This window comes from Alosa sapidissima, chromosome 12, assembly GCF_018492685.1.
Source record: "Alosa sapidissima isolate fAloSap1 chromosome 12, fAloSap1.pri, whole genome shotgun sequence".
Classification (NCBI taxonomy): Eukaryota; Metazoa; Chordata; class Actinopteri; order Clupeiformes; family Clupeidae; genus Alosa; species Alosa sapidissima.
Window position 1 is genome coordinate 28,248,327 of NC_055968.1, and position 25,015 is coordinate 28,273,341.

Genomic DNA, 25,015 nt, shown 5'->3' on the forward strand with positions numbered 1-25,015 from the left:
GGGATCCACCAATCAAACAGCAGCTTTATTCGCCAGGTGCCTGACGGCAGTTCAGCCTGCAGAGCTAATTCTGTGGTCTGTGTAGACAGGGGAGGCTAAAGATGGAATTGTTTGTTTTGACATAAAATTATCAGTGGGTTATTATCTATAAGGATTAATTCAGAGTGACTTTTAAGACCAGATTAGGGTGTGTCCTGCAGTCAGGACTAGAGTAGTGCTTTGTGTAATATTTGACTAGGTAGGAATTCAAATGGCCGAGAGGCCCTAGCAGTCTCTCTGGTCAGCCTAGAAGTTTTAATAAGGATAATGTTTGAAGATACCTAGTGCTGTTAAAGAAGACAAAAGCAGGGAGTGTCTGAGGCCATGCATACTTTTATTGAATGCAAAAAAAAAGAAAACATGTTACTTCAGCAATGTCTGATCAGTGGCATCCTTAAAATTAGATGCCGTATTGTGTCCTGAAGGGCGAAAATGACCACACAGTAAACTGTACAACATTCCACAGTGCCCAAGCTATGAAACAGCCGTTCACTTCGGCCTTAAACAGCCAAATACCACAAATGCAACAGCTGGTCAACAAGAATACCCTTCTGTAACATTAAAAAAAACACCTTTATTATTTTTCAGTTGTTTGTTTCAATACTGTATACATTTTCCCAAAACACATACAACATTGCTTTTGGCAATTCCATAAACATACTTGAGCATGAGAGCACCAGTGTATGTGTGTGTGTGTGTATTTGTGTGTGTGTCTGTTTACAAAGTAAATTGTCGAAATCTACCATGTGCATATGATGACCTCAAGGAACCTGTTGAAAACACAAGGTGTATGAAGAGAAGAGGAAGGCAAACATGACACAAGAACAAGCCTCTACCCGTATAAGTAATCCAAATTCAGCCCTCAGTCAACTGATACAGAGGGTGCTACTATAGGTCTTACATTTTTGTGAATAGATGATAAATAAACAATAGTTTAAAAATATAGGTTGGCTGATGGAAGAATGTTTCAAGAATTTCAAGGGATTTGCCCAGCTCACAGGGTGGGCTATGACATAAACACAAATAAGTTATAGTCGATTGGAAGATTAAAAAAGCCTTTTAGTTTCACATATATCACTGATGTGAGTAAAGGTCTACAGGCAAGATACTTGAGGACTGGGGTTGTTCATTTCAACCAATCATAATATATGGAAAAAAAACACGGTCCTAACTGTAGGACTCTTTCAGGAGCAAATAGTTCTGGTAGGCTACAAACAACCATAAATAAATGAACTGGTAATCAGAGATAGCAGTCACATATTACACATGAAAAAAAATGTAAATAAATTACACAATACTATTACGTTTAAGTTAGATTATTACATCCCACTGTTTTCTAGTTTAAAAATGATGTTCACTGTTGTTTCTCATTAAAGCATTAAATCATTCCTGCTCTCAATTTCATAATTTATGTGTAACACATGATAACATTTTTGAACTGCATGGCTATACCATGGTTGACACCTTCATTCTGACTATTTCCAGTAAGAGGAAAATAAGAACAAATACACATTTAACTGCAGTTTGTCCAGTCACATACCTGCTGTGAACAAGTGCCAGAGTAACAAAAAAAAAATCGAAACCTTTATTAAAATATACATTAAATATTGGAAATCATCATCTTGTCATAGTGTGTCGATTTGCAATAAAGACGATGCCCATTTCTCTATGCCCATCTGATGGCTTTCTGATGTCCCACATCTGGTTCATTTTTAAGTCATGACAGAACCACTGAAATGGCAAACAAAATAAAATAATACGAATCCTCACCAGTGTCCAAAAATCCTCTCAACGAATCTTTACAATCATTTCAGTACACTCACATAATAAAAAAACAGCAACAAAACATAACTAAAACAAGCATAAGGCCACACATGTTTACAGATATGCGAACAGTTTACACAGATGACATTCAGTGCTTCAGTGTTCCACATAAAAACAACTCAGTATCCACCTTTCTGTTGTTTTTTGTTTGTTTTTTGGCACATATGAAAAAGAAAACATATATACAGTACACACACGTGCTGTAATAAAATTACTCAAAAGTCAAACAATCGTTAGTGATTCCTTTACAACTAAGGTGTTTTACATTCCAGTTGTGCATATTAGAACTGATTTTCTATGTTCTGCTGGAACTTTGCAGAATTAGAATAGAAAGCTTAAACAGCATTGGAAGGAAGAAACAAATCTTAACAGAAATGGTATAGGTATAGTAAGTGCCACCATGAGCTGCGTGGTATTGTACATTGAAGTGCAAAATAGACGACAAACATTCAATGAAAAGAGAAGGAAGAGTAGAAGAAGTGAGAAAGGATGTGAGCGGAAATATACTGTACTAGGACTTGGCGGGTACAGCTTTTTTGGGCGTTCCAGGCTTCTTGGTTTGCCACAGATGGCCGTGGATGGTGATGGCGTCCACGCTGGCGGACATAGTCTTTGCGGGTATTTGGCTGAACTGTTTCCTGTCAGAGTTGTACTTGTACAAGGACTCGATCATTTTGGGGGAGATGCTCTTTGGGCCAATGCCAGTAAGCTTGGTGATCTCCTCGGCTTCTGGGCAGTACGTATACACAGACCGGAACTGGCAGCCAGAATCTCGGAAGAGAATTAGGAAGTTGTTGGCCTCTGATTTCTCCATTTCCTACAAGTAAAAAAAAAAAAAACATGAAATATAAGCATGAGAACATACAGGGCAGGTGAATAATGTCAACAATGACAAGTTTAGTTCCGTTATGAACTCTTACCTCCAGAATCTTGTTCTTCGGACCCTCATTGACTTTCCCAGCCAGACAACAGTGAGCCAGGGCATTCTGGATAATATGTTTGTTCGACTTGGCACTGGGCTCTTTGTACAGTTTTGGACCTATGAGAAGAGAAATGAGCTTGAACTTGAACATGAACTTAGTCGTTTTTTGGACATTTTGCTCCAGTCCTTAGCCTCTGCTTTGTGATATTTGGGGGCATGATAAATAGTGCTTCAGAGGAAGGAAACACAATGCATTTACCCAATTCAAAATCAAATTACCGTCAGGCTTGTGCAAAATTCCAGAACTGAATTAAAACTGGCTCTTAAATTCCAATTAAATTCTTGAATTTCACTTGCATTTCAATTGAGGTAGCAAACAGGAAGCAGAATTGCAATTCGAATTGTGCACAACCCTGATTACCGTAGGTCCAAATTATTCAAGATCGAACTTTGTGAATTGTACTGTGATGACCTAGCTCTGGCTGTCACTCAGTCCAAAGCTATAAACAGAGCACGGGCTGTGGGCCAGTATAAAGGGGGCCTTTGATCCCAGAGTCATGCACACTCACCAGTGTACTCGGCGTTGGAGGTCACGGAGGAGGTGGTCGAGCCATTCTCCCAGTCCTTCTCTCCATTGCGACTGCTGGATCGGGTGGGAGACAGACAGCTATCTGCTGAGTCAGGCCTGCGCCATTCAAAAAAAAAGAGAAGGTGAGATCCACTTGCCATCAAAAATTCCATCAAAAATTCACATATTCTTTTTTTTCCAGGACCATATAGAAACATCAGCTGATTTACTCTCATGCAGGAAAGTGATTCTACCCTTGCACTGGTTCAATGTTGCATGCAAAAAAGGTACATAAACAAATATGTGCAGCGAAGATGACCCTGTAGAGCTGACAGCAACTCAACAGGGTAGCAACATTTGTGTAAAATCAGTAGAGGCAGAAAAAGAAAAGGTTGTGCTCAGAGCAGTAACAAAGTGACATGACCAAATGCTTAATTTATGTAGCTTGCCATGCTAACCGCCTGGAAGGATGTCTTTTGGAATCTTGAAAAATATGAAGAGGAATGTAATCGCATTGTGTTGATATTTTAAATAATTTAAATGGGTTGAAATTTCAAAAGAAATTTTAGGAAGTGTTGGGCCTGTGGCATAACGAAATTAAAAAATAGCCTTTGATGGGGAAGTCTGGGAAAACCTTGGCAAAAGAACCTGTTGTACAAAGACCAACCTTGATTTTCTCATTTTGGGAGAGCTCAAAAAGAAGTACAGACTTCCCGATGCTAAACTATAACTTCTGTTATTTTTAGAGAAGAAGAGAGAAGAGAGAGAGATGGACATAAAAAGACACAGAAAAGGAAAGAAAGAGAAGAAGAAAGGAGAGACACTCCAGAGAGAAAATGGGACAGAGAAGTAATATGCAAAGGCAACACAGTCAGCATTTGACAGGAACAGGGAGTATACAAATGGGTATTCTAAGGATAGTGTTACAAATCGACACAAATCTACTGATAGTATGAAAGCTTAGCACAAACAGAGTGGAAATTGAGTCACAAGGAATAATTGTAGCACAGTCAAGGATGAAAAGTTTTATTCTAGAGTAGCATTTTTAAGAACAATAAAACGGTAAGCACTCAAAGATCACTGAACACTTTCAGATTTTGAGTCTGAATATGAGAGTCTCACCTGCCAGTGCGTTTGTCCGACGCCACGTTGTCATCGCCCAGATTAAGAGAGGCCAGAGACAGGCTGGAGACTGAAAAAACACGAGGTCGTGAACCTGGGGGATGGGATACAAAACCAGCACGAAAGGAGACCAACGTTACACAAGACACACAGACACGAGCCTGTCCAACACTGTTTGTTTACACCTTCTCACAGCTCCCAGTGGCATTACAAATGCTCTAATGCTTCCTTCCGCTCCTGTGAAACTGCTCTTATGCATACTGTATGTGTCCATAAGACCATACGAGACCTTCTGCACCAACATGGCCGTGTCGTAAACCCCAAAAACACATAGCCATTAAGTCACAGGTTAAAAATCAAAGCAGGTAATTGAAATTTGGAATGATGTATTAAGCGAAAGGATAAGTAATGTCAGTCGGGACCAGGAATACGATAGGGAAAGATTCTAGAGGGTAAGAAAAACAGGTGTAAGAAGCAGTTAGTACTAGCCCATGGTTAGTCCCATTCGGGTGGGCAGCCAATGAAAACTAGAGGGATAGTAGGAAGAAGCCGGGGAGCTGCAGAGCACTAGTTAGCAGGTGGAAACAAAGGTTAGCCAGCACCAGAGGGGAGAGGCAGAGGACAGGCTCGGCTGGGGGCCGCCTCCACAGGCTGCTGTGGAGGGGACGTCTACCTGCTGTGGCCCTGATGGGGGTGCGGGGGGAGTCCAGGACGTCCCTGTGGATGGACTTGGGCCGTGGCCTCCGCTGTTTGGTGCTGGCTGGGCGTGGCTTGATGACGGTGTCCATGTCCTCCATCAGCTTCAGTTGCTTCCGTCGCATGTACTCCTGTTTGATGAACTCCCGGCGAGCCTTCTCCTCCTCCTTCTTCATGCGGTCCTCCTCAGCCTTCATCCTATGAAGATGACAGGAGCAAGAAAAAAAAAAAGAAAAAAAGAGACAGCAACAGCAACAGAGAGAATTAGAGAAGGAGAATAAGAAAATTCTTTCTACATTTCTTTCAATTTCGCTGATAACATGCCCTGCTTTGTGGGCAGTAATTTGCCAATACTGCTCATGTGCACACTGATATTCTTCAAACTACCACAAGTGAATGGAACTGCTAGCTTGCTTGACAACCACATAGAAACTGGAATGGCAATGTCAGATTACTGTCCACAGGTTACTGTTGTGACAACACTCAAGAGTGTAGCCATAAGAGGACACAACACCTATGGCTCATTTCAATTAAGGACAGGGCTAACCCAAGGCTTCTCCTCAGGCTTCAACACCAGTGAATAGCTGTTCCGAGCCCCCATGTGTGTGTGTGTGTGTGTGTGTGTGTGTGTATGTGTGTGTGTGTATGTGTATGTATGTGTGTATGTGTGTGTGTGTGTGTGTGTGTGTGTGTATGTGTGTGTGTGTGTATGTATGTGTGTGTGTGTGTGTGTATGTGTGTGTGTGTGTGTGTGTGTGTGTGTATGTGTGTGTATGTGTGTGTATGTGTGTGTATGTGTGTATGTGTGTGTTCATGGCCCAGCTGTACCTGGCCTCCTCCTTCTTCTGCTCCAGCTCGGCCTCCAGCTGCTGCTTCCTCTGCTGGCTCTCCCGCTCCCTCTTCTGCCTCTTCTCCAGCAGCGCCGCTCTCTTCTGGGCCATGTCCGTCTCCCCTTTCAGGTCATCCTGAGGAGGTAGGGACACATGTGAGCTTCTACCCACTTTACCCAAAATTCACCCCTGCACCATCTTGAATTTCCCCTTGGGGATCAATAAAGTAAGTAAGTAAGTCAGTCAGTCAGTCAGTCAGTAAGTAAGTAAGTAAGTAAGTCAGTGAGTCAGTCAGTCAGTCAGTCAGTATGTATGTATGTATGTCAGTATGTATGTATGTATGTATGTATGTATGTATGTATGTATGTATGTATGTATGTATCTATCTATCTATCTATCTATCTATCCTATTACTTTAGGTACCAGACTGGATTCTCTGTGACAAACAAATGCCTCGGATGGTGAAGCTTGCAGTGCACAAGGCACACAAGCAAAAAGCTATCTTGTGAACGCTATCTACTGTGGCATGCTAACAATATCACTTTGACATTATTCATTGATGAACATTCCATCGCTCTAAAGCCACATGTGCATATATCTGAATTATTGATTTGCCCCACTTTCCTGACCTACATTAGATCATGTAAACACACGGTTCACGCTCACTGACGAAGTCTCTCTCTCACACGCACAGAACATCTAGAAACAGCAACAATCTGTCCTGTTATGGGCTCCATTTCTGGTCAATTCTTCATTTGTTCGTGATAAATACAGGATCTTCCCCTAGCTCAGTGGTTCTCAATCTTTTTCTGTCATTCCCCACTTTGAAGGTGGGGAATTTTCAAGCCCCACCTGACCCCATCAACCCGGCAAAATGGAAACGTGGGTTCCACATTACATTTCCCGTCTCAGTCCACTGGATCAGATTTTATTTTAATTCATATGTCGGTCTGTTTATGACTGTTATGTTTGAGTGTGGCTATTTTGTTTTGAATCTATGATCTTCCTTGTCAAAAAGAAAGGCATTATTATTAAAGATATGAAGGCACAAAAGAACAAATTTTCTCCTGTTCCTCGCGCCCCACCTGTCCCCCATCCCCACCACATGTCTCTATTCCCCACTAGTGGGCCCCGTCCCACATTTTGAGAACCACTGCCCTAGGTGAAGGGGGTTGCAGAAATAGGCAACAACTCTTATTCAACCTTTAACTTTTGAGGTATAAACTGATTTGTTTCTGTCGTTGTTTGACCAGTGAGAGAATCAGGTCAGCCCTGAGTGAATAACGTAGAGTCCCCATTGAACACAATGTTACCTTGAAGAAAAATCCTGTGGCTCCCTTCTCGCCGCTCTCCTCGAGCACAGCCCCGTCGAGTGGCTTCAGCACGGACAGTGGCACCTCGATCAGGTTCTTGTTGGTCTGGTTCAGGAAGTCCGCCGGAGCCTCTGTGGGAGTGACAATCACCTTCTCCGTGACGGTCTGAGTCAGTACCTCGGACACCTTTGACCCAACTGCAGGCTTGACCTTCATGCCAAGCTTCTCCCCTGATTCAGTTTGCTCCATCAAGCCCTGCTCTCCGTCTCCAATGGTTGTTTCACTGTCGGTCGTGTCTTTGGTGGGAGACCCCAGGAGCTCCAGAGAATCGATGCCGCTGAATTCAGCCAGTCCATCAGGGGACAGGAGCTCAGAGTCAGAGGCGGCCTCTTTGTCGTCGGTGGCTTTAGCCCCACGCTGCTTCTTCCTGTTCTCGCCCATGTAGATGAAGCAGCTGGGCTCGGGCTGGCTCGGGGAGAACCGCCGCAGGCGCGGGATGCTGTCCACGGACTGCGGTGCCATCAGGACACGGCTGAAGGGGGCGATCTTGAGCTCGTTGGGCCTGGGTGCCCGCGTGGTCTTGACGTGGAAGGAGGCCGACTTGCGCTTGATGCTGGTGGGCGAGCGGTGCGCCGAGCGCGGGGAGTCGGCGGGCGACGGGGACCCAGACGACCGGGCGGCCGTGGCCGTGCGCCCCTTTTGCGGGGAGTGGGAGATGACCCAGGACTGCTGCTCGCGCATCTGCATGATGACCTCCTGCTGCTGGGCCAGCCGCTGCATCTCCGTCTGCAGGAAGTTGAGCGAGGCGTTGAGCTTCTCGATGGAGCGCGTGTACTCCAGCAAGTCCGCCTCAGTCACCCCCTCCTCACCTCCGGGAGACTTGGCAGGCTGCTGCGCAGCCTTGTCCGGCCGGAGGACGCCGCCCTCGGCGGCTGCTTTGCCGTCCCCAGCTTCCTCCTTCGTTGGCGAGGGCGTCTCGTCGCCCTTCCGCCTCACCACGTCGAGGAAGGCGCTGCGGCCCATCTTCTGGCGGTGGCGTGTGAAGGCGGCCTCCACCTTCTTCTTCTGGGCCTCGATGGCACGCCTCTTCTCCTCCAGACGCATGCGCAGCTGCACCATCTCGGCCGCCATGGCTTGGGCCGGGTCCCGCGGGGCCAGCTTGTGGACAGTGCTCTCTTCGGGCGTGGGGGCCCAGGACACCGAATGGGGGATTTGGGCGGCCTCCGATCTATCGAGGGCGCTCTTTGGAGATCCCGAGCTTGCCCCGACCTTGGTCTCGGGCTGAGTGATCTTAAGGAATTTCTGCTCGGCGAAGCTGGTCATCTTCACCCCACCGGGAGTGAGCGAGCCGCCACTGCTGCACGGGGACTTGCCGCTGAGGTTGCTGGGACACAGGCTGACGGAGTCCTGGCTCCGGCTGGCCCGCATCTCGTAGTCCTGGTCCATGTCCAGGTCCATGCTGACGGTGCAGTCCTTCAGAGAGGAGTCCTCGTCCAGGGTCTCCTGGATGTCCTCCGTCCGCACGTGTATGCCTGTGTCCACCTCTGTGGTGTCGGTGCTCGCTGCACCCTTGGACGAAACCGAGTTCAGGTCACCCTCCTCAGCCACGGCCTTAGCGTCCATGTCGAGCCGGCTCTGGAGGTGGAGGAAGAAGCCCTGATTGGTGCCTTCGGCTTGGGGGCTGCGCTGCTGCTGCTGTTTCTGGGAGTTGTGGATAATCTCCAGCGCTTCCTCTATGCTTGGAGTGGCCGTGCCGTTCCCATGTCCGTCCAATGGCAGCCCATTAGAGGAGGAAAGATGCATTCTGGGATGTGGCGTTCTCTGTCTCCTGTCCGGCTCCATACCGGCTAGGCTGTCCGGGCAGCCTTCCTCCTCGATGCCCATGCTTGTACCGTTGACGGGCTGGAAGGAGAGGTTCCTCTTCAGGCCTCGGGGCATGTGGTGGACCTTGAAGCCCAGGCCCTCAGTGCTGGCTGACCTGGTCATGCCTTTGCTGGGCACTGAGGGGACCTCACCTGGCTCGTCTTTATCGAAGGGGATGTCAAAAGAAACCCCATGTGTAGCAGCCCTGAATAAAGAACAACAGCACAAACAGAAATAATTTAATTACACAAATTTGCCATCAACACTGTGATCATTTGATTTTGAATGCCACTTGACATCAAACTGCTGTATGTATAGAATGTTTCGGGCTAATTTCAGATTGATACGATACGATACACTATAATAAACTTTATTTGTCAGTTTGTGCTAAAAATTTTTTTGCATCCCTGGGCAGGTCATTTAAGAATAGGAGCATCAATAGACAGATTGCTGTGTTCACCTTTTCTCTTTTGGCCAGGTCCCCAGGCACCCATCCACAAAGGACATGGAGGTGGATCGCTTTATCTCACCTGTGTGACAATGCAAACAATGGTCAGATATACCCCAGAGAGTCTACTGGGCATTCAGCTGAGAAATATGAGAACCTGAAGCCTCCCAGAGCAGAAATAGGCTTACCTGAATTTGACGTTTTTGGCTGAGGCCTGAGGGGCAGACTAGGAGTAAAGAAATGACAATTAATTTAATAGCAAATCAGGGAACAAGAGCAAAAGAAGAGAAGCAGTAAAAAGTAGATCTTCGTAAGAAGATTTTAATATGGAAATAATAAAAACACATATTAGAAACAGAAATGGTCCTGCAAAACTACTAAATTCACATTTCAACTCAATGTTTTGAGAACGGATTAAATGCATTTAGTGACACAGCTATTAATGGATACGTGAAGGGAGACAAATCTACCTGGGTCTGTCTGGACTTGGAGGTCTCTCCATGAAGCTTCTCTTGGTAACATTTGAGATGGGCACTGAGGGCAACTTCTTCAGCGATGGAGCCGGCTCTGGGGCAGCAAAGAGAGAGAGAAACCATGAGGCTTCACATCCAAAGCAGACATATGAACCTGTATTTCTTTCATACTTTGCATTGTTACCTTCAGCATCCATAACGCGTGGCTGTACAAAAGATGGCTTCATCACTTCAAACCACCAGTAGAGCTCTGCCATAAACACTAAGTAGTTATTCTGTAATAAAAACAGATATCATTGATTAAGAAACACATGAAGACATCTTGCTGGAGGTCAGTGCCTCACACACACACACACACTCACATCCACACACAGGTATACGCTTCAGATGGGACCTGCAATGCCTGTCTATTTCCACAAGATGTCTCTCCAACCAGCAAGACATGTGCATGAAGAGACGCCATACTTTTAATCATTTACTTGATCTGATGGATTTCTTGTTTTACAAAAGCAAAGTGTGGTGAAGCTTGTACAAATACATTTTCTACACGCATACTCCTGAATAAAAGTTGTATGCTTCATTTCTAAATGTTGTTAGCAGGTCTGTACAAGGATAAAATATGTTTACTTACACCATGAATGCAAAATATACTGCATTTGGCACCACTCTTTTAGAGGAAATTGGATACATTTAGAAAATCGTATCGTATTGAGGCCAAGAAAAATTCTCAGGATTTTAAATAAGCAAGTTGGTTTGTGGTCTGGCCACAAGCACTATTAAAGTGATTTAGTGATTTAGACAATGTGGCATAATCTGAACCTAATCTAGCTCTAAATGGAATGAGCCAAGGAAAGCATTTCTTAAGCATGCACTGGGGAGATTAATCATACATTTTAGACATCGACTCATCTCCTCTAACAAGCTAGTCAGTTCATCATATAGGCTAAATCAGAATGAAAAACTGACAGAGGAAATGGCACAAATGCATACACTACAGACACACATAAACCACACATGCAGACACAAAGAAAAACGAGGGGAAAAGCCTCATGTCAGCACTGTCTATGTTCACCAGGTTGAATGGAAACGCTGAGGAATAGCAGCAGTCTTGGGGAAGGATTCACAGAAAGAGCAGTCGCTGCAGTTTTCATCTGACACAGCGAGCCTCCTTTGTTAGGTAGCCCCCAAGATTTACAGCAGGCTGGTCCATGCCCTTCACAGACTGCCCCCTCCACTGCACAAAGTCACTCTCTCCTCTGTACAGTAAGCTGCTGGGGTTGGCATACTAGCCAACACTACGATCACTGAACCAGTTCATTAACATAACTGAATCAGAAACCTCAAATTAAAACACATCATCGACCAATCACCAGACTCAATGTACAATGCACATACCAACTCTGTTCAATTACTTCACAGGGTGCTGCTGACAAGCATGTCTCCAAAATTAGACAAACAGATCAATAAGCTAATTTCTACAGTGGCACGTTCCCGTGACAACAATGGACATCAAAATGACAGCTCCGCTTACCCCGCGTGGCTCTCCGTGGCGAGGGCGAGCCAGAATGGGCACTTGCCCAGATGGCGCGGCGCGAAGCCCGCTCTCCCCTCCATCTGTCTGTCCACTGACTTGCAACGCTAGGTGCAAAAGCTATTATTGATGCGCCCGCACGCGGCTTTCACACCACCACATGGGCACCTCATGGGGTAATTTGAGGGGGTGGGGGGAAACGGAATTTAACTGGACCCTCCTTCCTCTGGAGGTCAGGCTGACTACTGACATTCACACAAAGCAAGCCATTAGCTAATCCTTTTTATGGACGGCAGTAGCCGCACCACCCATTCAAACAAGCTCTTCCACACCCTCTCTCAGTTACTCACACGGCGACTGATGTCGTTAATCACTGGGGCCGGCTGGCTGATTAGGGCCTGATGCTCTTAGGTTAGACAGCCATCAAGGGAGGGGTGGATTTAAGACCAAACACTAGGACTGGCTTTAAGATTGTGGCCATCGAACGCTAAGCCAGTTAAGAGAAAAGCCGCCCCACTGGTGAGTCCAGTGAAGGAGGCAAAAAGAAGACATTTTTCACACAAATCAAGACACACCAAGTAATCACCCACATTAAATGACCCTGCTTTCTACAAATATGGCCCTAAACAGCGCCTGATTAAATGTGCACCCGGTGGAAGAGGTGCCAGACAGAATGATTAGGTGGGAGAGAGAGGCGACGGCCTATAAAAATGAGCTGTGGTGAGCCATATCTCTCCCCAGCACTGCAACACACACCGCTACGTCCACTCCACTCCCCCACAGACTAGGGGTGGGGGCAGGGGGAGATGGAGATATACGACACACAGAAATCATCCTCCTACCATCCACTGCTCAACTGCCTGGAATGCCATGCTTTACAACTCTGAAACCCATTGTGTCCATTCATATCCAGGTGTGGCGTAGCAAACGTTATCAACCATTGTTTATTCAGGGGGAATTGACTGAGCATTAAGCTATTTTACAGCAATGCCCTGAGTTTACAAACAAAGTCTAACAAAAACAAGGTGCTGGACGGAGTGGCATGTCTCGCCAGCGGACCCGTAACCCAGCATGCTTATTTTAAATAATTCCTATAAATATTAATAATTGAAAAAAAATAAATAAAAACAGATATTTCACAAAAACAATTTACAAAAAAACGTGTGGGCATGTCTGAATCTCTATGCATGTGGATAGAAAGTGTGTGTGTGAAAGAGAGATGTAGAGCACATAGAAAGACAAGCAAATAAATAACAAAGAAAGAGAGATATCTGACCGAGTGTGTCAATATGGCAATGTATGCACCCTCAGACACATTGTATGTATCAGATATGGTGTATACATAATGAGCATAAACTGTATGCATGTCTGTAGAGTTCCTCAGGACATAGTTCCCTTGAGTGCCCGCCACTCCGACACATCTCCACAATGAAAGCCATTAGAGTGATGAAGACTGGGGTACCAGATTCAAGGAAACTGGGTCAAGGTTGCAGCTTTGAATTTTTGTCATTGAATGTCTCACACACACACACACACACACACACACACACACACACACACACACACACACACACACACCTCATTCATTTTGAGTTATCTTACAAGTGAACCAAAATGGGGCTTCTAGCATTGAAACAATACTGGTATTGAAACGATTATAAGACTAAACACATTTTTGCCGCTTAGGCGCTTATGCTGTTATTAGTGGAATTAGAGGCCTCAGAGGGCCCAGACAAAAACAAACTGCATGGGAGCAATGGAGAGCCAACAGTTAGAGCTGCCTCACTGGGGGCAGCCGTGGCCCACTGGTTAGCACTCTGGACTTGGGTAACGCTTTAGAATAACATGTGCTTATTAGGTATTAACAGTGCGTAATAAGCAGTTAACAATTCATTACTAACAGTTAGTTAAGTGTTGTTATCCTTTAATAACATTAACTAACTGTTAACATGCAGCCTGTAAGTGTTAATAAGCAGCCTTTTAAGTTACTTACAAGCATATTTGTTAACAGTTGTAAGTGTTAACAAGCAGCTTGTTAATGCTTGTTAATGGTGTATAAGACAAAGAGGTGGATAACTAATAGGCTTATAAGACCTTTCTTACCTATTTGTAGTAAATTTTGCAGCCCCCCAATCTAAAGCGAGGACCATGTAGTCCATGTAGTCCATGTTCCAACAAGCCCAACCTTCTATCTCTCTATATACTGTATCTCTCTATCTAGCTTGGTTTAGCTGTGAGAAATGCACCTTCAAAATTGTTGCAGTGAGCAGGACCCGAACCCCGGTCTCCCGCGTCAGGGGGTGCATTGCTACTTGTTAAGCTATAACACTATTGTTCCTAATTTGCTGATGAAAATGTTCATTTTGATTCTATATTGCGATGTTCTATATCATACTAGCTATGCTTTTTACAAATATGTTTCTGATGGAAAAGTGGTGTATAATTTCCTTAATCTTTGTTCAGTGAACGCATAAAACAGTTTGTCAGTTTGTCAGCAGTCTAAAGATATGCCAGCTTTGTATATAGTTTGGTTACCTAGCAAACGAGGCTTAAAGACGATAAGTGGGTGCGTTCAAAGCTCTGGTTCAAAGTTGCAAACATAGGCGAACGTTCGTGATCGATTTAAAACATGTTTCAGTTTGCCTTGAACAGAGGCGAACATTCGTGGTCTGTTTCTGCATTAATTAAACACCACTTTTCCATCAGAAACATATTTGTAAAAAGCATAGCTAGTGTGATATAGCACTTCGGAATATAGAATCAAGATAAACAATTTCATCAGCTGTATAAGAAAAGTAGTGTAGCTCAATAAGTAGCGATGCACTCTCTGATGCAGGCGACCGGGGTTCGATTCCTGCTCACAGCAACAATTTTGAAGGTGTATTTCTCACAGCTAAACCAAGCTAGATGGAGAGATACAGTATATAGAGAGATAGAAGGTTGGGCTTGTTGGAACTATAGGCTACATGGTCCTCGCTTTAGATTAGGGGGCTGCAAAATTTACTACAAATAGGTAAGAAAGGTCTTATAAGCCTATTAGTTATCCACCTCTTTGTCTTATACACCATTAACAAGCATTAACAAGCTGCTTGTTAACACTTACAACTGTTAACAAATATGCTTGTAAGTAACTTAAAAGGCTGCTTATTAACACTTACAAGCTGCATGTTAACAGTTAGTTAATGTTATTAAAGGATAACAACAGTTAACTAACTGTTAGTAATGAATTGTTAACTGCTTATTATGCACTTTTAATACCTAATAAGCACATGTTATTCTAAAGCGTTACCTGGACGGGTAACTGGAGGGTTGCCGGTTCGAGCCCTGACCAGTGGGCCGCGGCTGAAGTGACTTTGAGCAAGGCACCTAACCCCTCACTGCTCCCCGAGCGCCGCCGTTGAAGCAGGCAGCTCACTGCGCAGGGATTAGTGTGTGCTTCACCTCACTGTGTGTTCACTGTGTGCTGTTTGTGTTTCACTAATTCACCGATTGGGTTAAATGCAGAGACCAAATTTCCCTCACGGGATCAAAAAAGTATATATACTTATACTTATACAAGTACTCTGCAGATCCTGTCTGATCTGTCCCTCTGACCTCCATGCTGTCCGGTATGAACAACCAGCACTGAGCCAGAGGAGAGAGTCGAGGCAACACTGCAGCGAGACCGAGCTGCTTCAGGGCAGTATCCCCGTAACGGGCTTCAACTACAGATATCACCACACTCCTCTGAGTTGTGACTGATTTCAGGCTAAAGCGCATCAGGCAGGGCGAATGGACCCATCTGCCGAGGCCGATACCAGCACCGGTCTGCACTGACCTTGTCCTGAACCATGCGCTCCCCACACACACACACACACACACACACACACACACACACACACAGTGGGCCGACAACCGCAGACAACCAGCCGAACCGACAGCCGAAGCCAGGTCCGATTTGCATCAGGGCACCTAGCTGAGCGAAACATCATGCTGTCTGCAGTGCATGCAGAGAAGCTGACCTGTCAGCATGCTGAGGGATTGTGGGTAAGAGGGATAACTTCCCTCCTGGAGGTCGAGACCTCATCGGGGAGTCAGCTTGCCGCGGGTGGGGGGTGGGGGGGAGTATACGGTTGCGGCTAGGCGCGGTGAATAGGGCTCCAGGGGAGAGCAATGACATTAGCTGTGGTAGCAGTGGTCATGTACCGCAGCTAAGCAGTCACAGTGTTTTTCTCAGGCAAAGCTGAGCTGACACGGAACTATGGAGTGCTTTGCAGAAAAGACATCTCTGAAAGTCCCAGCGCAAAGTCCAAGAGGGATTAAGAAGACTTTGGAAAGACTTTGGAGGAAAAAGTTCTTTATGTATGCCTCTATGACTAAATAATGTGGAACATGGACGTTGAACACATACTTAATACCACCAACACCTACTTTTCACCTCTCAAGGTCGAGAGAAACAAACTGTCCATTCCTCTGCCTCCAGCAACAACAACAACACGTCAACACCTTCTAAATGAAAGCTTTTATTACAGAACATGAGAAAAAGTGAGATGTGAAATAGAAATTAAACACACGGATACTGGCAGCATTTCAGTCCATTTGGAGGGATGTAAATGTGAACAACAGACAGAGAGGAGAGAGAGATAGAGAGAGAGAGAGAGAGATACACTCACTCAAAAATCCTTAAAAAAAACACCATGTCCCAAACAGTATTTTCAGAGTGTATGCCACAGCAATGATTTTTCCACCAATAGTTCTAGCCAACCACATTACCCAACCAATCTGGCACAGAATCAGAACCGCAGCCTGACCTGACAGGTCTTGTTGGTGTGCAGTACGGCCACCAGCCGGCACCGAAAAATATTCCACCTTTACTCGGTCCAAACCCATAAAATGGCGATTGTAGCCAAGGAGCGTGGTTCCTGTGATGTGGGTGAAGTCAAACTGAACCTATCGCCGAGACCACAACCTCATTGGGGGCTCACTTTTCACTGCAGGACAACACAAAAATCTGAGGAAGGCAACAGACTAGCATTTTATACATCAGCGTGTGGTACAAGGAGGTACTCAGAAAGGCATCACTCTACTGAATGACCACTGATCATTCCACTGTGTGCGCAGTAAAACAAGCACAAATCAGTCGCTGTCGCCAGATGTCTTCGCTCCCACAAACCAGCCCTTGTGAAATTTCCAGTCAAATCCATGTCTATTCAGACAGCAGGCGGCAACAGGCCATAAACGGTGACAGATCTACAGTATGTGTAAAGAAGCGTGTCTGAAAATAACTGTGTTGGATTTTAATACTGAAAGCTTTACTCTGCTTGTGGTATCTGCATTTGACTACGCACTAGCAGTGTTAGTAGCTTTCTGTTCTTTACTACATACTACAGAATTCATTCATTCTCATTAAAATGTATACTCCAATTAAAAATCCATCAGTACTGACTTTTCCTTTGCTTAGCTACCATCAGAAAACATGGAAAGCTGTTCGCTTGCTGCTTTTTCCTCTCCAAGGACACATAATACGCTGGAGTGCTTACAGTGAACACCGGTACTGTGAGAAACAGGAAGTACACGTGCTCAAACACCAAATGTGAAACAGCTCTCATGTGAGAGGACAGCCAGGGGAGCTTACTTTGATGGAGGAGGAGGCGTAGAGCATGTCCTCCAGGCTGAAGTGGCAGCAACGGTTCAGATTCTCCTTGCAGAACTCCTGGACGAGCTGGAGGTTGGCGAGACTGTCCGCCAGCGACATGCTTTCCTTCAGGCAGATGTCTGCGGACGACGACGACAGGTTGCACGTGACAAAGAGACACGAGATGCAGTATTTACAGACAAGGGGGGGACAGAAGAAGAACAGCGCCCTGTCAAATCACTGGCCCCAAACTCGTGCTGACTGTTTACCTTTGAACGTGGACGGCCCTATTTCAACCCTGCCTTGGGCCGGCCAAGAGCCAATCACAACACTGATGGCTTAATATCGTTATTTAAATACCACTTAGAGAGGTTTGAATGAGGAACAACGAAACTCTGTCGTTTTAACACAATTATCTCATTTGTTTACTTTATGGGGGCTTTAAATAGAGAAGCATGTGTGCCACACTTATCAGTCCATCTAGCAGCCCTTCATCATTGCGACTAATGTGATTTGGGGTGTGCACATTACAGAGGGCAAGAGGGCAGGCTGGGGTCTAAAGAAAGTGTGTGTGCGTGTGTGTGTGGGGGTGGGGGTGTTGACATGACAGGAGACAATCATCCGAAGATGGTGTGGGTGAGAGTAATGAACCCATCCACTCAATGCCCAGCAAACTGGAAAACTCACAGATGACCCGCGACCAGAGTCAGTCTGATTGATACAAACACCGTTCAGGTTAAGTGTGTCTAACAGCCTGTCCATGATAACATTTCTATATTAGGATTTATTATTGGACAATGCTGGATAGTTGTCAATGTTAGTGACATGTGGTACAGTTGTTATGTTGCTCAAAAAACCCCAAGGCTCATATATCATATGATCAGAGAGGAGTGATCGGGTGGGCTGATACCTTCCAGTTTGACGATGTCTGGACAGTAGAAGTGCAGCAGTGCGGCCAGGGCGCAGCCGTCTGTGCTGTCCTTCAGCAGGTTGTCCACTGGGGGGATCCACGGCACTGTCTTGGGCAAGACCTGCTCCTTCCTGTACCTCGCCTGGGGTTGCAAAATTGGCATTTAGCACTCTAGCAGAGTCATCTTTAAACAGACACACACACACACACACACACACACACACACACACACAGACACACACACACACACACACACACACAAGCTCAAAACAAAGATTTAATGGAACACTCATACATTAAATTGAACACTGACACTCACAGATGCTCTCTTACATTGACGTACAAACAGGCAAATAGAAAACAAAACAAAGAAAAAAACAGGAAAGGTTGACTCAAGCTCTAATTATAGGCTAGAATGTGAAGGGTCTACATCTACAGGCTACAAAATGAAAATATCACAAAATGCCACAGTGCACTGTGAAATCTAAATCTACCATGACAGAGACTCCGTGCTCTGGGAAACGAACCACATAATGAAATGGACAGAGAGCGCAATAAGCAGAGAAATACGGTCAACCACAGCTTTACGATGAAATAGGACAAAATCAGAGACAATGAGTGGTCATGGAAATGGAAGATGGGCACACATGAGGAGAGATGAAAGACAAAGTCTAAAAAAGAGGTTGCTCAGCAGACTTACAGGAACCAGTTTCCAATACCATTTGGTTGGAGACTTCAGCAGACCCAAAGAAACGAGAAAGCAGGATGGAAGACAGCAGTGAGTATCAACAAAAGAGAATAATCCCATCATCTGGGGGAGACCACTCTCATTGATGCAATCAGCCTCTTTGATGTCAAACAAAACATTCAGACACGCCTTATCAAGGGAGGACAGGTACACCTCCCCTCTATTCAAACTCAATAACAAGAATGTCTGTACAAAAAATAACATTGAAATCTGAAGCACCATGTGGGTAATATCTCAGTCCCTGTAAGCACAGCTGAACCCATGGGAAGGCATTTTTTCCCCATGACAGTTCTGGAGCTGCTCAGTAGCGCTCCTTCAGAGACTGTGATTGCTATCTGATTGTGCTCACAGCTGGAGGGTCTATGGGCAAAACCAATTAGGAAGCAATTCATTTCTTAAATACTGGAATTGAACAGAATTCAAATGGTGACTATTTAAACTGGAAGACAGTCATTGGTCATGAAATAATAGTTTAGAGTTTTACAGGCTTTCTTGGTTTATTATTGAATCATATTATTAGGTCTCATGACATGAATTCTCAGGTTATATCAGGCTGTATTTGATATTTGGTTTATGTACCTACTGATTTATCCAACAAGATAAAGGCTGCATAAAATACAAAATGTTGAGAGCCATCACAAAGACTGAAAACAGTATGCCGCTTCTGTTAGTACATAGCATAGCATACCAACTAACCCACTAAAACCCACACAAGAAGCATCAGACTAACAGACTAGACAGGCAAATTTCCAGCATGACTGCGCACCTCTGCACCCCAATCTGTAGGAAGTCTGTATCTGCTGAAATTACATCTCCATACGAGTACGACTGTAATCACTGGCAGCATTAAAAAGTCACAAAGCCACCGTGATTACCACCACAGTGTGCCTAAAATCTGAGGGAGATTTTTTTGTCTCCTCCTCCCCTCCTTCGTCTGGGGGGGGTGTGTGGGCTCACAGCAGGTGGGAGACCTGAGCACTCGAGCGTCACGTCAGCGCGCTGAGACGCCGAGGGGACGAGGCATCGGCAGCCATGGAGGCGTCATGGCAACGGCGGAAATAAAAGAACCGTGACACCATGCAAGGGTATAATGAGGTGTACTTAACCTCGGGCTTACGACGGAAATTACTGTCCCCCACCCCACCCCACCCAGATGGGTGAATAGAGAAAAGCCTTCCAGCACTCAACGTTTGGAGTGGGGGTGCTTGTGGCACAGGCAGTGCTCAGATGCCATTTTGGATGAGGGGGATGAGGAGCGGTTTAGTGCCAACGTGTGACAGCAGCGCATCCGTGCTTGTGAAGGGGTGCACTCAGTCCAACGTCCATCTCCTTTTGGATGACATTTCGGATAGCGTAGCTGGTCCTAGTCTTGTCCTTGTATTCGCATGTGAGAGAGAGACAAGGGCCAGATAGACAGACAGACAGACAGACACCCAGTAAACTGACACACTAGAGTCAGTCAGACAGGCTCTCCAATACCCCCCTTGCAAGTGTGTGTGCGTGAGAGGACTTCCCACAATGCAACTGCCTTTCAATCTGCCGTTCTTGTCATTTCTGAGACCTCAGAAGAAATGACAAGCTCTCCAGAGTAGATTCCTCCAATTCCTCTGCTCACGGATTTGTGCCGAGTTTAAAAGGATTACTTCCTGTGGCCTACAATCGCCTTTAAAGTGACGCGCCCACGAGTGTCTGGGATATTTTTTTTTGTGTGTGTGTGTGTGGTTGTGGTAGCACTGGCAGAGCTTATAGTTGCTCTTAGTCCCTCTGTATTTTGATGACATCAGCACATCTGTGTTTTCAAAGTACCCATCAAAGCAAAGGCCGTAAAAAAACACGAACCTGATTCTATTTCAGCTGGACGCAACCACGGCACTGCTCTCTGATTAAGGAGCAGGATCTTTTCTTACTGCAAGGGCAGATCTGGGATCAACTCCAGAGTGTTGACTTCAGGGGGGGGTTAGACTATGACTCCATACTGAAGTCAGTCACGGTGTTTGTTACTGTAACTCTGCAGGCTGTGTGCCCCCTGTCAGATTCCAGCTTCATCAGAGGGAGTAAGCGATCCGTCCCTTCATTCTCTTCCTCTCTCTCTACAGGAGGTAGTGTATGTGTGTGTGTGTGTGTGGGGGGGGGGGGGGGGGGGGGGGGGGGCTTGGGTCGGTAAAGAAATGGGCCAGAGATTTTACCCCAGGAGCCAGAGCAGTTCAGCTCAGCTGGAACAGTGCTGTGATTTAAACATGATGCGATTTGCGTGGCAGCGTCAACACATGGCGGCAAAACAGATTAAGGGAAGAGGGGAGAGAGAGAGAGAGTGAGGGAGGAAAAATCTCCCAAAACACCAGCGCTACCAAGCACGACCTCATGTAGTAGTGGAGGTGTCTGCCAAATAACCGGCTGGGTATTAGTCTGCCGCGAGCTGTCCTCATATGTGTGTGTGTGTGTGTGTGCACATCTGTATGATGAGCAAACATGTCTGTGTATTGCCATGTGGACTCTTTCTGGTGTTGCGTAACAGGCCTGACATTCCTGTTCATGTCGCTGGTGCCAGTGCCATCCCTTTGGATGTGCGCGCACGAGAGAGATAGAGGGACAGGGAGAGAGACAGAGGGGGACAGGGAGAGAGAGAGAGAGAGAGAGAGAGAGAAAGAGGGAGAGAAAGGGAGAGAGAGAGAGAGAGGGACAGGGAGAGAGAGATAGATAGAGAGAGAGAGACAGGGACAGACAGTGCAGAACTACTCCGGGCCAGTGCTACGCACGCACAGCCGCCTCTGCACACTGACAAACCACATTAGTGTCAAACTGCAGCCCCAGCGGAGGACACTGGGCAGGGTAGAGCAGTAACACACCATGCAACCATGCACACACACACGCACACACACACATAGAGTAAGAACATTGAATTGAGTGATTTTCTATTTCATGTGAAATCATTGAGCAATTTTGTCACTCTTGACAAGTGCAGTCAGCTTCCCAATATGAGAAACACCACTGGAGTTGAAACAAAGACAAAACTACACTATCTCTCTCTCTCTCTCTCTCTCTCTCCTTCTCTCTCATCCCAGGGCAGATGAGGTATCTGGCACCAGTCTGCCTGTGTGCTGGGCTGTATTAACATGGGCTCTGAAGGGGCATCGCTCAGGGCTGTCTCCAGGGCTTGCGTGGACATGGGAATGGAGAGGTCAGGCCAGGTCACCGAAATAGCCTTGACTTTCACAGGGGTGTGCTGCTTGGCAACACAGGGCTGCACAGAGAGGGGGTGTTGGTGTCAGGCTTGACTTATAGCTCACACCTCAAACTGCTCCTGTCCAACAACATCAAGGTGTCCCAGAGACTGCTTTGTCAAAGTAGGCAGTCAGCACTGCTGGGCTGAAGGGATAAAAACACACCCACCCACAGAGCTGCTTAAGTCCTGGCTAGAACATCAGACTGATACCAGTGGCTCCCATGAGTGACAGGACAGATTCCACACTTAAGCCATGACTCATCACAACAGCCCTCAAGCACGGCCACACGTCGAAAGTCGTTTTAGTCGCACATGGCAATTTCAGCCTTGTTAAGTTCACATAGACACACACACACCTGCCTGCTGACCACTCTCAAAAAAATGATTGACAGCTACCGTCATAACAAGAGTTTCTCTCTTCTTGGCAGGTGACTGCACAAACACACACAGTCATTTAAGAGCAGTTAGCAATGTGACAGTTAAATGTGTTACACAGGTCACACAGATATATGTTTCATGGTTTTGACAATGAGCTTGAACTATTAGTGCTTTGAGTTACATAAGATTGTGTACCCAGCAAACAGTGAGTGCAGCGGCACAGAGCTTTTGCTTTGGTATGGCTTATATTTGTGATTGCAGCGAGTTTAACCACATTTTTCAAAACGACAGCTTAATAATTTCAAAACAGTCAATAACACAAAATGCCATGGCAAAGGCACTCCTGTTCAGGCAAGACTTAGGAAAGGTAACCCTGGAATTAACAACTTTTAACTAGTTGTCCTTTTAGGAAGCAAAAAGAACTACTTAGTCCTAGCCACTGACTATATTATTTATATCAATCTAAGATTTGACCTAAAGTACACTCCATCCTTAGCATACTAACCAATTAAATGAATCATGCTTATTTGACCCATGTCAGTCTGATAATCATGGTTAGTCAAAGAATTATGTTCAAACAACTAACTAACAACTGATTTCACAGTTGATGAATTGGACGGTCCCTCTCTGCGGTGCTCTTCACGTCTGATTAGCTGTTCTGACCGTAAGCGAGGGGACTGCAGAGGACGGGTTGGGGGGGGTCACTCACCCGTGGACTCCCAGCAGGCTCTGCGCTCTGGTTCTCCCTCCGCCGCTGCTCCTGCATGATGATGTCCTTCAGATACTCGTTCACCTGGGGACCGAGAAAGAAAGAGAAAGAGAGAGAAAGAGAGAGAGAGAGAGAGAGAGAGAGAGACAGAGAGAGAAAGAAAGAGAGAGAAAGAAAGAGAGAGATAGAGAGAGAGAGAGAGAGAGAGAGAGAGAGAGAGAGAAGAGAGAGAATGGATTGGTTTCATTACAGGACTCGAGCACAGCTGCATACAAGCTCCAGAAAGGTCCAGTTATATGGCAGTTGTGGGAGAAATCCATGTGTGCAGTATTTCCATAACCCACTACCTTTCATGTGCAGCATGTGCATTCAGATTTTTAGTCATATGATATTCAAAAGTGGCTATTCTAGCAAAAAGCTTTGACAATGAAATCTATAAACATTTTATGGAATATGTGAAAATCAATCTTGAGGAAAAAGATACCTTTGTGCCAAATTCAAGATTTAGTTTCGGTGTGTTATTTTCATAGGGGGCAGTTTTACTCAGTATTGTTCTCTCATTTTCATCCTTTGCCGAAGTGGGACAGACTTCAGTCATATTTCTCAAAGGACCACATAACAAAGGGACGGCCAGTTGGTAAAGCCATCACAGAAGCACCGAGCATATGTGTGGTCTTCTCTAATGAGCACCCATGAGTGTATGAGTCTGTCTGTCTGTCTGTGTGTGGGATGAAGATACCCCAGTATGGTGGAGTGGTGGTCACTGGCATTAAATATAACAAATTCTCTCCCATTTCATACATGGGCTTCCAGACCAGAGAAAAACCTCATAAATCATTTCCAAAAAAGCTTTTTAGTATGGGCACGAGTAAGGCCTTAAAGGAAAAATTACACACAAGGAGATATGACCAGCAGGGACAAATATTGAATTTGTTCCAATGTCCCTTTAGTGACCTGATTTGCAGGTGACATTAATTTAGCTTACCATGACACAACAAAATAATTTGTACTCAAGGCTGCAAACCACCATATACAAATGATATATCTATCCCTGAAGGGTTTGTTTTTGAAAGGAATCTACACAGTATAGCATAAACTCATAAACAGGACAAACTCGTTACAATTAGCATGTTACCATCATCCATTACTAGGACTTGCCAAGCACTGCTAAGGCTGGGTTCAGGTTACATTCTTCTGCTGTTTGCTAAAGGTTAAACAAAGCGTAAAATATCATTCTAATAATTCTATCTCTCTGGGTTTTTCAAAGATTACCGGTATATTTTATTTTTCATGATTTGAACAATGTAAACAAATACAATAAACGTCTCTATATACAGCAAATGATTTTGGCACAACACATGCTCACTATTAGCCTGGCTCCGCCTGTCTACGTACTTCCGCAAGAAGATCAGCACAAAAAGCTGTGATACAAAATATGCAGTTTACCTACTGCAATGTCCCTTACCCTTGTGTAATCAAGGACTAGGGATTTTCTTTCTGGACACAAAGAGTTTGAAGTGATTAGAGGATTGAGGTGGGCGATACAGGCGAGATGAGACAGGGCCTGTGATAGATGATCGCTCTAGAGGGTGTCATTTGGAATTTTTCATTTGAGAAGAGGCATCTGAGAACAGTGACAATTCTGAAGTACAATTTTGAAGATAATTGCTTTTTATTTTTATTGCTTCAATATCTCGTTTGGAACAATGCAGAGCTAATTTGTTTTTCTCTTGCTGTATTATTTTTGACAGTGATGCATCACGCTATGAGTATACAGTAGGTGCGATTTGAATAATGAATGGTT

The 25,015-nt window shown here is 45.2% G+C and overlaps 1 protein-coding gene across 6 annotated transcripts in view; it reads right to left on the bottom strand.

Annotated features, from left to right (window-relative positions):
* Positions 1 to 354: 354 nt before the first annotated feature.
* Positions 355 to 25,015, bottom strand: part of camsap2a (calmodulin regulated spectrin-associated protein family, member 2a) — a 41,979-nt gene continuing 17,318 nt past the window's right edge. The window contains exons 4-18 of one of the 6 annotated variants that reach the window (XM_042057837.1): positions 23,212 to 23,295; positions 18,854 to 18,886; positions 18,154 to 18,295; positions 17,244 to 17,383; positions 10,283 to 10,373; positions 10,096 to 10,192; positions 9,814 to 9,851; positions 9,638 to 9,707; positions 7,315 to 9,382; positions 6,000 to 6,136; positions 5,149 to 5,369; positions 4,476 to 4,545; positions 3,355 to 3,470; positions 2,784 to 2,902; positions 355 to 2,680 (exon numbers count right to left, since the gene is read on the bottom strand). In XM_042057837.1, the coding sequence (XP_041913771.1) occupies positions 2,375 to 2,680; positions 2,784 to 2,902; positions 3,355 to 3,470; positions 4,476 to 4,545; positions 5,149 to 5,369; positions 6,000 to 6,136; positions 7,315 to 9,382; positions 9,638 to 9,707; positions 9,814 to 9,851; positions 10,096 to 10,192; positions 10,283 to 10,373; positions 17,244 to 17,383; positions 18,154 to 18,295; positions 18,854 to 18,886; positions 23,212 to 23,295 (3,732 nt within the window). In that variant the 3' untranslated portion in view covers positions 355 to 2,374. The other 5 variants (XM_042057836.1, XM_042057841.1, XM_042057838.1 and 2 more) reach the window with 5 other exon arrangements.